General features: G+C 50.1%; 1 protein-coding gene across 1 annotated transcript in view; it reads right to left on the bottom strand.

Moving 5' to 3' along the window:
• Positions 1-753: 753 nt before the first annotated feature.
• Positions 754-13,122, bottom strand: part of NCS1 (neuronal calcium sensor 1) — a 58,278-nt gene continuing 45,909 nt past the window's right edge. Inside the window, exons 3-8 of the mRNA XM_066580226.1 lie at positions 10,566-10,704; positions 9,134-9,212; positions 7,300-7,388; positions 6,523-6,600; positions 5,892-6,012; positions 754-1,365 (exon numbers count right to left, since the gene is read on the bottom strand). Coding sequence (XP_066436323.1) covers positions 5,914-6,012; positions 6,523-6,600; positions 7,300-7,388; positions 9,134-9,212; positions 10,566-10,704 — 484 coding nt within the window. The 3' untranslated portion in view covers positions 754-1,365; positions 5,892-5,913. The remainder of the gene's footprint in view (positions 1,366-5,891; positions 6,013-6,522; positions 6,601-7,299; positions 7,389-9,133; positions 9,213-10,565; positions 10,705-13,122) is intronic.

Genomic DNA, 13,122 nt, shown 5'->3' with positions numbered 1-13,122 from the left:
ATTCTTTAAAATTACATTTATTTTTTTTTGCTTAAAAAGAAGCCCACAAAATATAACCGCATGGCCCCTTATTTATTTACCATCCTTAGGGACTGTTCTTTAGGGGGTTTTCCAGGCGCAAAAATACTAATGATGATCTATTATCAAGATGGGTCAGCAGTAGTTGATCAGTCGGGGTCTGCATCTCAGAAACCTAGCTGATCAGAGAGCGTATGCTATCAGTGCCACTATAAACGGGGGTTGGAGCAGAAGCCGCTGCGCTGTCCCAAGTGTAGTGGCCAGTGCTCGTAACTGCAGGCTTGGGTCTCATTGAAATCAATAGGAGCTGTGCTTGCAGTTACAAGCGTCGGCCACTACACAAGCGACGGAGCAGTGGCTTCTGACACCTGTGTATAGCGGCGCTGACAGCATGCGCCCGCTTAGCTAATCAGCCGGATTCCCGATTAGCGGACCCGTCGATCAACTATTGATGACCAATCCTGAGCCGGCTCATCAATAGCATTTGTGCCTGAAAAACCTCTTCAAATTTTCTGCCATGAATCGGGACGCAGCAATTAAAAAGGGGGGACGACCGGAAAAATAAAAAAAACGTCCTTGCAGACTGAGCCGATCGAGTCGGTACCTTTCTCCTTAACCCCTTTGCTGCCTAAGGTATAAATGCATTAATGTACCGTGAACGCCTTAGAACAAAAGAAGATGAATCGCAGCCAATATGCCCCCCCCCCCCAGCGTGTGACACAAATACATACAAAATAAATAAAAAGATATGCTATATATATAGATATGTATAAAAAAATCACTTATTCACAAAAAAAAGCACAATTCAGCATCATGTGGATGGACCCACGGCGTGCCGCTCATCGCTGGGTCTGGGGCACCCACTCAGATCCGTCCGTGCCCTCCGACATCCCGTCTTCCAAGAAGTCTGTGTTTCTTACAATACTGCAGGAGTGGGACAGCCTCATCCGTAGTCTCTTCCAATCCTCCCCTTCTGCCTCCCGGGGTAATGCTCTGCAGAAGGGACAGTTTGAGGAGGTGTGAAGGTCTGGCGGTCTCCGGTCCTGGAGATTAGGGGGGCAAGCTCTTCCTTGTGAATAAGCAATCCTCTCCGAGTGCAAGATGACACAAGAAGCAGCAAGAAAAGGACGGGACGCTGTCAGAACTGAAGCATGTCTGGTACCGGGACATACAGGCAGATGCCGCAGCGCCGCCTGCAGGCCGCCAGTGCTGCGTGATGGTGATCAGGAAAGAAGAGGGCATGTCAAAAATGGGCGTCCTCATCCGGTATGGGTGTGACGGATAAGAGGGAGATAAGCTGCTGACATTGGTCTGGTGGCACAGGAAAGATACTAATACCCAGGGCATCTGCAAGAGGTACAGAAAAAACAGTAGTGAGAAGCACATAGTGTAAGAACCACCATATAATACACTCATGCCTGGCATAAGACCAATAGGTGGCGCTGCAGAGGTATTGTTCCAGCTTCCTTATTGGCATAAGACCGTCATGCAGAGGAAGTGTCAATGTAAACCCATATGGCAGCTCAAGCGCCAAAAGTCAGCAAGTTGTCACAACATGTAGAAGCACTGCCATTGGGCGCAAAGGTGGCTATGGATGACGCCGTCTGGGCTGCAGGCCAACTCTGATGCTATTTAGATGGAGGGCAGTTTTTGAGTGATCCCATCAGGGTGTACAAAATGTAAAAGGGGTTTTCTGGGGCATAAAAAAAAAAATGAAAAAGGCTTAAAATGAAGACCTAACCCCAGCAGCTCCCCATCCAGTGCTGCAGCTCCGGCACCTGCCACACGGAACCCGGGAGAAGGTTGAGTGGTCACCGGTCATTCATTGTGTACCTGACTGCTCAGCCAAGCACAGCGCAACTGCTGAAGCCTGCAACTGACTGAGCAGTGAGGTGCACAATGAATGGCAGGTGACCGCCCAGCACTTCTTATGGGTTCTTGGGTTCTATGTTGCAGGTACCAGGGTTGCAGCGCTCGACGGGCAGCGAGAGGTATTTTCCTTAATTTTAAGCCCACTTAATGTTTTTTTATATATACGCATCCCAGAGAACACCTTTTAACGTGTTGTAAGAGATTATAGGAACATTGCTGCATCCTGCAGTGACCCAGAGTTGTCACCAAGTCACCGTTTGATGGTCTAATATCCTCTTTGTAGGCTGAAGTGACGGCTGTATTGGAGTTGGTGACTGGAGGAGACGTTTAATATGGAGGGACAGAACGGCCTCAGTTACTCGCCATTATTTAGTGTAGTTGTCCCTCCTCTCAGACCCCTCCGCTCTGTGCTGCTAGAAAGACCCCAAAAGTTTCTAAAAACCCCTGTCCAGGTCCAGAAGCATCAACAAGTGCAGACAGCTGGTCAGCCCTATGCGAGGTGCAGATACAACGGTGCAGGATTCTGCCAGGGCTGCAGTGAAAAACCTGGACAAGCAGTGCGGGAATTTGGTTATAAAGAACGGTATCTCCAGTCGCCAACTCTAAACTTGGATGTTGGAAACTGTAAAGATTATCACTTGGAGCTACAATAAATGTAGTTTTTTGCTGTTAACCCCTTCCTGACTCCTGCAGCTCCTTTCCACTGCACCATGCTACACTGTAACATCATCCCCGGACGCAGAGACCAGCAACTAGCATCTTAGCCCCCATTATTCATTGAGATGCGGCTAGGTGGGAGTTAGAGACTTGAGGTACTGTGACACTGGACTCCTGCCCTGACTTATTAAATTCCTTCCGGAATTAGCGCCACCCTAGTCCATGGTTCATGCCTGGTATTGCAGCTCAGTTCCAAGTGAATACTAGACACAACTCATGAACAAGAAGGGTGTAAGCTCATGCTGACCCAGTCCTGCTCACATTGTGGATGTGTGTGTTAGTATACACTATATCAGTCTAGTTAGGATGCGTTCACACGCTGCAGATTTTACTCTTTCAATTGACTTTAACTAGAAGTGATGAAATCAGCCACAGATCTGCACCAAAATCCGCAGGTGAACGTACTTTAAGGGCCCTTTTACTCAGTGCGTGTACCCGGGGAGATGTGCCCTTAACGAATGCATTCTGTATGGAGAGTAACAATCACAGTAACGTTCATCCATATGGGACGGTTCGGCTGAGCGCTGCGCCATCTTGGCCGTTTTTGCTGCTTTTTGGCTCCTTAAGGCTGCTGCTGATCGCCCATATAGAGGTGAACTAAAAGCGTTCTAGTCCTCTATGAGGCCGTCTTCAGCAGCTGGAAGGCGCCGGAAAGCAGCGAAGACAGCCGAGGAGGGGCACAGCGCTTGGATGAGTGTTGCAGCCCCCTTGTTCTAGCGATCAGCGGGGGTCTCAGCAGCAGGACCCCCACTGATCATCAATTTTAACCTGTTCCTATGACATATCAAAAGTTAGTTGAAAGTGCAGCTACTCTTAAAAGGAGTTTTCCAACTACTTAAAAAACTGCTTCACAACCACTCTGTCCCTCCTGGCTGCTGCTGACCAGGACATGTGACTGCTGCAGCCAATCACTGTCAGAGCAGCGAGCTTCTTTAGCCATTGATTGGCTGCAGCGGTCACATGTCCTGGTCAGCAGCCACCAGGAAGGACAGAGTGGCTGTGAAGCAATTTTAAGTAGTTGGAAAACCCCTTTAAGTCAGATCACAATAGTGCATGAAACCTCATAGTTACAAAGTTACGGAAATGTGTCCAATGACAACAAGTTGCTACATATGTAGACATGTGGACGGCACTTCCTGTACAGCTGTGACTGTTGAGTTTTGGGTTTGCTTGTATCATACAACATTTTGCATTACTCCATTTGTATGCGGTAACCTTGGATTCCCACTTCTAACAACCCTGGATATAGACACATTAATGACCCCTCAGTATGAATACAAGATGAATCACTGCTGATTTACTCCCCCCTCCCATGTGACCCGTTATCTGGGTAATTCCACTGAAAAACGAACAGAAATCATTCAGGGAGGAAAAATAAAAATAAGAAAGCTAAAATAATGTGGTTGCATAAGTGTTCACACCCTCTGATATTTGGGGATGTGATGTGTTCAGAACTAGCCAATCACATTTACATTGATGTTAGATAGTGGTCAGTAGAGATGAGCGAGCGTACTTGCTAAGGGCAAATACTCGAGCGAGTAGTGCCTTATGCGAGTACCTCCCGCTCGTCTTAAAAGATTCGGTTGCCGGCAGGGGTGAGCGGTGAGTTTCGAGAGAGAGATCAATCGATCAATCAAGAGATCGATCGAGATTGAGAGATTTCTACCCTGTTCCTCCCCGCGGGCACCTGAATCTTTTGAGACGAGCGGGCAGGTACTCGCAAAAGGCAATACTCACTCGAGTATTTGCCCTTAGAGAGTACGCTCGCTCATCTCTAGTAGTCAGCACTCCGCTGCCTTTATTTACAAGGACTCTGATCTCCCAGCAGGATATTCCTGCCCTTTTCTTAAGCCCCATTTACACGCAAAGATGATCGCTCAAAAGTCGTTCAAAAGATAGCGGTGCGATCATTTTGCATAAGCTGCTAATGGACATTAATTCCCCATTAGTAGCTTATCAGCTTCATTTGCATGTATGCAGATCACAGCAGGTGGTCTATTATGTGCATACACCCCCTTTGTTCTGCCATAGGACTGCAGCTGAAAACAATGTTATCAGAGCTTTCTCTGAGAATCACAGCGTGAGATCCCTGCTATCCGCTGCCTGGCTGAATTATGGATTTTAAACTTAACATAAAATCATCGTTCGGCCGAAAAGCAATCAATGATAGCATTTACACGCAATGATTATCGCTCAAAAGACAGCGAATTTTGAGCGATAATCGTCCCGTGGAAAAGTTGCATTTTTCAGCAGGTCCCCTCACGATTACTACTTTATACCACATCTCTTCAGTGCTGAGACATGCACATCCATATGGGAAGTGTCACACGGGTGGATTATTTCCACAACACCCAACGAAGTTTGCTGTGCAGAAAATTCTGCCCTGAAATCCGTATTCTAAATGCAGAATTCTAACATCTTCGATTCCACATGTCAGGCTGCACATTTTGGCACAGAATTTTCTACACGGCCCCAAATTCTGCTGCGGAAATAATCCATCTATGTGAAAGGTCCCTGTGTGTGACCGATATCAGCCGATCCTCTTCTAACGCTCCAGCACTGGTATAATTAAGGATTATGGCACTGTAGCTCCCTCTTGTGGTGATGCAATTATTGCAGTGCACATAGAACCACATCCTCAGTCTTCCTTTTCAGGGCCGGGGCTAGCAGTGGATCTGATATACACAGAGGCAGAATAAGTGATTTCCTCACATCATATGCAGTATTTGGGTTGCTGGTTGTCACCAATGACGTCAGTGAGATAGTTCACACCTACATCCTCACAGTGCTGCTATGTGAGGCGAGGGGGGCCGGGGGCTGTGAGGATTACAGGGGGAGCTCAACACAAGGTGTCGTCAGGTATCACCACCCTCACCAGTGATAGCAGTAGGATGTCATCTGTGTGAGCAGGACCCCTTTTACTGCCATAAGACATCTAGCAATCCCCCCATAACAGCATATGTCCAGTGTCATTGAGACAGAAAGGCAAGGTGAGGCGGTGGGGGGGGGGGGGGGGGGGGGGGCAAAAGAGCGTCTGGTCAGGTGAATGCAGGTTTCTATGCTGATGGGAGGTCAGAATTTTGTGCAAGCTGCATGATTCGATGACCCCTTCCTGCAGAATGATTTTACCATCCAGTGGAATCTGCCCCATGATGAAGACCAAAGGAGGTCCAACGCGCTACTAGGTGGGGTCTAATAAAGGAGCCGTTCAGTTTAGGCTTTTCTATATCTATCCCACTGCATTCTGCTAATGCCATCCACAGCTCCCCCATCAGGTCACTTACACACAGTTGTGGTCGGTGGTCCCTATACCAGTCCGTCATATAGAGATAGCGCTTGCACAATTGAGGGGTCGGCCTTTGATCCTTCTTGAAACTCCTGCAGGGTGAGTTTGCCATCCGAGTTCTGGAAAGAAGGTGCAGGAAAGGTTAAACAGTCAGCCGCCCCGTGTAATGGCCCCCCCGCCCCGTGTAATGGCCCCCCGCCCCGTGTAATGACCCCCCCGCCCCGTGTAATGACCTCCCCCGCCCCGTGTAATGACCTCCCCCGCCCCGTGTAATGACCTCCCCCGCCCCGTGTAATGACCTCCCCCGCCCCGTGTAATGACCTCCCCCGCCCCGTGTAATGACCTCCCCCGCCCCGTGTAATGACCTCCCCCGCCCCGTGTAATGACCCCCCCCGCCCCGTGTAATGACCCCCCCCGCCCCGTGTAATGACCCCCCCGCCCCGTGTAATGACCCCCCCGCCCCGTGTAATGACCCCCCCGCCCCGTGTAATGACCCCCCCCGCCCCGTGTAATGACCCCCCCGTCCCGTGTAATGACCCCCCCCGTCCCGTGTAATGACCCCCCCCCGTCCCGTGTAATGACCCCCCCCGTCCCGTGTAATGACCCCCGCCACGCGTCGCCCCTCTCACCTTGTCCATCATTGCAAAAATCCGGTCTACTCTCTTCTCGGGGGTGTTCTCTTCCTCAGGAAGCTCTACTGTGTTCCCCTGCCAGGACAGACACATTAATATGAACCCCACTAACCATCTGACATGCCCACCCATACACAAGGGCAGCTTCATGAACAATTGTTGACCATGCACTGCCAGCCCTTGGAATCTGCCGCTGGTATTAAAAGGGTTGTCCAGGGTTAGAATAACATGGTTACTTTCTTCCCAACACAGCGCCACCCTTGTCCGTGGGTGGTGTCTGGGTATTGCAGTTCTAATTAATTAAATGGGAGCTCAGCTGCAATACCAGACACAACCCACAGACAAGGGTGGCGCTGTGCTTGGAAGGAAGGAGCCATGTTGCTCTTCGTCTGGAAAACGCCTTTAGGAGCAAAGTTGCCCTCTTCCATAAACCGCGCCAGATCTTTCCCCAGGTCATCTTTGGCATTGCAGCTCAGATTCATTGAAGTGAATGGGGCTGAGCTGCAGTGCAAAGCAAGGAGGAACAGAGCAGCAGCCAGAGTCATACAAGAGGCGGGCATTAGACTACAACTATTAATGCCGCGGAGTCACTCCTCCCAGTATTGAGCAGGGGTGGTGACGGACTGCAGGACTCCAGTGATAGCCGCTCTGGTGCAATACTCTGCAGAACGCTTTACATTTATTGTCCGTCACTTCGATAGTAGCGACTGACGTGAACACAGAATAATGGCAGCGGTCAGACGGTATCTGTACACGCGTGTCCTCACTACTCACCACCATCTGATAAATGGCGTCCACTATGTCCAGCATCTCGTTCCGTGTGATGTAGCCGTCATTGTCCAGGTCGTACAGCTTAAACGCCCCTACGGAGAGGAGAAGCATCAACACCGGGGAGATAGATCAGTCCCAGCGATCCAGCCACAGCCTGCGGCTGTATCTAATCCCGTCATGTGTGATACCATCTGTGAAACTGCTGTATCTAATGCTATCATGTGTGATACTGTCTGCTGAGCTGCTGTATCTAATCCCGTCATGTGTGATACCATCTGTGAAACTGCTGTATCTAATCCCATCATGTATGATACTGTCTGCTCAGCTGCTGTATCTAATCCCATCATGTGTGATACTATCTGTTGAGCAGCGGTATCTAATGCCATCATGTGGGATACTGTCTGCTGAGCGTTTGTATCTAATCCTATCCTGTGTGATACTGTCTGCCAGGTTGCTGTAACCAATCCTATGGCATGATACTGTCTGCTGAGCTGCTGTATCTAATCCCGTCAGGTGCGATACTGTCTGCAGAACTGCTGTATGTAATCCGATCACGTGTGATACTGTCTGCTGAGCTGTGTATCTAATCCCATCATGTGTGATCCTATCTGTTAAACTGCTGTATCTAAAATGTGTGATACTGTCTGCCATGCTGCTGTATCTAATCCTCTCCTGTGAGATACTTTACTTTGAGTGGTGTATATACTTTTATCATGGGATATTGCCTGCTGATCCTCTGTATCTAAACCTACTATGATACACTCTGCTGAACCATGTACCTAATCCGATCTCAGGCTTCTCAGCTGCTGTATCTCATCCTGTCCTATGCGATACTGTCTGCTGAGTCATGTATCTAATCCTATCCTGTGTGATACTTTCTCTTGAGAAGTTTACATACTCCTATCCTGTGCGATACTGTCTGCAGAGTTATGGTATCTAAGCCTGTGTGCTGCCCTGGTGTATCTAAGGCTTTGAAGCCATCTGCATTGGGGGCTCGGTGCCGTCTCCATGGCAGATGCCGTAGAGACCGTGCCGCATTGTCCCTCCCATCCGAGTGCCGTCCACCTGAGAGACCCCGCTATAAATTAGTGGAGTACGTTGGCGGCGGCGCGGCTGCGGCGTCGGGTTGGATTTGACGCGCCGTCGTGGTTCTGAACTATGATGCAGATGTGAGCAGGGCTTCAGGCCGACTTCCCAGCAGATGCGAACCGAATCCTCAGGAGGTCTGCGAGGGTGCGGACCCTTTTACACGGAGCGACGAGCGGTCAAAAAAAATCGTTTAAACGAGCGAAAATGAACAATAATGATTCAGTGCGAACGCAGCCGGCGAGCGGACGAGGATTTGCGCTTAAAGTTCATTTCATGCGAGCGTGAAAATCAGCATTTGCTCTTTCGCAAATCGTTCGTTTTAAGTAGCGATCGTTCAGTCGTTCCCCGTACAGCGAACGATTTATCTGCCCATATAGAGCTGGCTGCACGGCTGAGCGCTGGCATAATTCGCTTGTCCGCTCGTGCGAACGATAAATGGTTGGGTGTAAAAGCACCTCTGCAAGTGGATTTAGGTACGGATTTCACCCCAAACATTGCAAAGAGTGTAATCCGGAACAAATCAGTGACTGAGCGGCCATGCTGCGGATTAGGAAGTCTGCGGCGTGTCCTGAACGCCGCGCCAATGTCCTCCACTACATGTCAGCCTAATCTACCTGTACTGCAATATAAACCGCTGAAGATGTCATTGTGGAATCACCCCGACGCTGCGGGTTACCAAGTCAGAGAATACAAAACCCGCTGCGTCCGCGGCCGGACCAATCACAACACAGCGACATTGTACACTCACATCTCAGCTTCTCATCCAGCGTCCCGCGAGAAGTGACCGACAAAGCCTGGATGAACTCTGAAAATTCAATCCTCCCATCCTGCAAAAAGGAATTCAACACCGTTATTTCTAGTACAGCCCTCTTAAAGGGGTCGTCCAGCGGCTTTCATTGTTTTTGCATTAAATGGGAGAAAGAGGTGAAAAAAAAAAGCAAAAACAAGACTATACTTTTTTCTCCTTTGGTCCCCAGGAGGGGATGTGGCGGGGACCGCATCTCTCCAGAGGAGTGGATGCGGCGGGGACCGCATCTCTCCAGAGGAGGGGCTGCGGCGGGGACCGCATCTCTCCAGAGGAGGGGCTGCGGCGGGGACCGCATCTCTCCAGAGGAGGGGCTGCGGCGGGGACCGCATCTCTCCAGAGGAGGGGCTGCGGCGGGGACCGCATCTCTCCAGAGGAGGGGCTGCGGCGGGGACCGCATCTCTCCAGAGGAGGGGCTGCGGCGGGGACCGCATCTCTCCAGAGGAGGGGCTGCGGCGGGGACCGCATCTCTCCAGAGGAGGGGCTGCGGCGGGGACCGCATCTCTCCAGAGGAGGGGCTGCGGCGGGGACCGCATCTCTCCAGAGGAGGGGCTGCGGCGGGGACCGCATCTCTCCAGAGGAGGGGCTGCGGCGGGGACCGCATCTCTCCAGAGGAGGGGCTGCGGCGGGGACCGCATCTCTCCAGAGGAGGGGCTGCGGCGGGGACCGCATCTCTCCAGAGGAGGGGCTGCGGCGGGGACCGCATCTCTCCAGAGGAGGGGCTGCGGCGGGGACCGCATCTCTCCAGAGGAGGGGCTGCGGCGGGGACCGCATCTCTCCAGAGGAGGGGCTGCGGCGGGGACCGCATCTCTCCAGAGGAGGGGCTGCGGCGGGGACCGCATCTCTCCAGAGGAGGGGCTGCGGCGGGGACCGCATCTCTCCAAAGGAGGGGATGCGGCGGGGACCGCATCTCTCCAAAGGAGGGGATGCGGCGGGGACCGCATCTCTCCAAAGGAGGGGATGCGGCGGTGACCGCATCTCTCCAAAGGAGGGGATGCGGCGGGGACCGCATCTCTCCAAAGGAGGGGATGCAGCGGGGACCGCATCTCTCCAAAGGAGGGGATGCAGCGGGGACCGCATCTCTCCAAAGAGGGGATGCAGCGGGGACCGCATCTCTCCAAAGGAGGGGATGCAGCGAGGACTGCATATCTCCCAGGAGGGGATGCAGCGAGGACTGCATATCTCCCAGGAGGGGATGCAGCAAGGACTGCATATCTCCCAGGAGGGGATGCAGCAAGGACTGCATATCTCCCAGGAGGGGATGCAGCGAGGACTGCATATCTCCCAGGAGGGGATGCAGCAAGGACTGCATATCTCCCAGGAGGGGATGCAGCAAGGACTGCATATCTCCCAGGAGGGGCTGCTAGTGACTTACTTTGTTTTCATCGAAAACATTGAAGACAAAAGTTGCGAATTTTGTGGGGTCTCCAAATGGGAAGAACTGTTTGTAAATCTTCTGGAATCCCGCAGCGTCCAGCTGACCACTAGGACAGTCCTTGATAAAGCCTTTATACCTGTAGGAGGAAGAAGAAAGGAGGTTTACGTACATTCCCATTATAAATTGCCAATACATGTGGGGAGGCAGACCTGGTCTATATGGGAGGATCTATAGGACCCTCCAAGTGAATCAATAAGGCCTCAGCCACTGGCCTGTCACATTACAAGCCTTTACAGACTTAGCCGAGGCCACCCTAAAGCTGCAGCCATCTGTAATACATCAGCAGGGCATGGAAGAATGCAGATTACCTTCACGGTCCCTAGCTGAAAATGTCAATTATTTGGGGTTTGTATCCCTTTACAGTTAAGCAGTCAGGTACATTCTACGCAGATTAACGGCCCCCATCAACCCCTCAGTGTTGTAAACCATAATAATGTCCATTATCTCATCCTCTTATCTTTTTATTTACGATTTCATGGTGTTAAATGGTAGACAGCGGGGAATATACAGGGTTACTATAAAGCAAACAGGCACCAGCAATGTGATAAAGAAGCCAAAAGAAGCCTTAAAAACAAAGATTTACAATCCCAATCCCAAAAAGTTGGGATGCTGAGTAAAATATAAATAAATGTAAAGAAAAAAAGAACGCACTAATTGGGAAATCTTAATCACAACAGGACAGATAACACATCAGAGGGATAAGATAAAGATAAAGCAGCTATAGATCAACACGATTCAGGAACACCGATGTCTTCTCTGGGCCAAAGCTCAGGCAAAATGGAAAACTGCTCTGTGGTCAGAGGAAATCAGAATTTGAAATGTTTTTTGGAAACCATGGACACCATGTCCTGCGGACTCGAGAGGAGCGGGACCATCCAGCTTGTTATCAGCGCACAGTTCTGCATCTCTGATGCTATGGGTGGCACTAGTGCCTATGGCATGGGCAGCTTACACATGCGGAGCAGTATATAGAGGTTGTAGAACAACATCTGCCCCATCCAGACAATGTGTCTTTCAGGGAAAACCTTGTATACTTCAGCAAGACAATGCTACAACAGATACTGCATCCATCACAACAGCAGGGCTGCACAGAAGAAGAGTCCGGGGTGAACCGGCCGCCGGCAGTCCAGACCATCCAACAAGAGCAAACCTCATGGAACTAAGAACCCGGCAAAGACTACAGAGGACTGCGGAGCAGCGAGAATCCTACATCAGACAAGAATGGGATAACACTCCTCTCCCAGAACTCCAGGAGTTGGTCTCCTCCCTCCCCAGAAGAGATGATGCTGCACAATGGTAGTCACGGCCCCGCCCCCTTTTGTGAGATGTGTTGCTGCCATCAATTTTCAAAGCAGTGCATTCTTTTAATGACATAGAAAAGTCTCCCCCCCCCCCCCCTCTTTGATATCTGTTCTATGTTCTGTTGTAAATAAATGTTTAAAAAGAATTGCATTTTACACAGCGGCCCCACTTTTTTTGGAATTTGGGTTGTTTTAAAAAAAAAAGAGACATGTTTAGGTTACAAATATTCTGTGAGCCTTGTCATGAAGACGACGCACTTGTTCCTCCGCTGCAGGTGTCTTACAGAACCTTTCCCTTTGTATACACAACCGGTGATCTGGAGTTTCTCGCTCCACGGGCGCTCACGTCAGGCTGACATCACGAAAAGTCACGATTGCAAAAACCTTCACCCCAGCTATATGCTACCACGCATATTGCATGTCTACCTGTTAGAATACATGGTGGGGGTGGGGGTGGGGGGCGGCGAAGGGGGGTCTTTATCTTTTTATTACACTTTCCAAAAGTTAACATGTAGCAGACAGCAGTGATGTCTGTGCAATAAATCCATATTGCCAACATAGCATCATTTACTATTCAGATTTCCATAGAGCTAGATATTAGATCTAGGTAATATAGTTATATAGCTTTGTAACATTAAAGGGCCACTCCAGTGAAAAATGTTCTTCAATTACTTGGCAACCAGTCCCCCAGAATATACAAGTCCGCTAGTATGACCTGGTTGAGGTATTCGTTTCTATCTGAACTTTCCTGGAGTCCTTCCTTCAGGTGGGTCTTGCGATCTTATTTTGACCACCTGGGAAGTTCTTGTCTTTCTGTTCTCTCCAGGAGTCAACTTAGTCAGCATAACTCCTGTGTGATCGTATTACATGGACTGTACCACACAGGCTCTTCACAAGGAGGAACAGAAACTTTTATCATAGTTACTGCTCCTGATTAGAGGTTCCCGTCACATAGTTAGGATATATAACTGTATATTATGTCAGAGACTATAGAAGGTAATGATAATCACACTGCCTTCCCTGCAGGCAGAGATGGTACTGGCTCTAGCTAGTTATGTGATGCTGTGCTGATGCATTATGAGATTGCTAGCGTAACATGGAGGAAGAGAAGGCAAGGGAGATATCGAACAATCAATATGGTGTCTGAAAAGTATCAGGCAGGAGGCTGCACTGCATGGAAGTGATTGCAACAT

Source organism: Eleutherodactylus coqui, chromosome 10 (assembly GCF_035609145.1).
Source record: "Eleutherodactylus coqui strain aEleCoq1 chromosome 10, aEleCoq1.hap1, whole genome shotgun sequence".
In the NCBI taxonomy this organism is placed as follows: Eukaryota; Metazoa; Chordata; class Amphibia; order Anura; family Eleutherodactylidae; genus Eleutherodactylus; species Eleutherodactylus coqui.
This window is presented reverse-complemented; position numbering and strand designations above follow the sequence as displayed.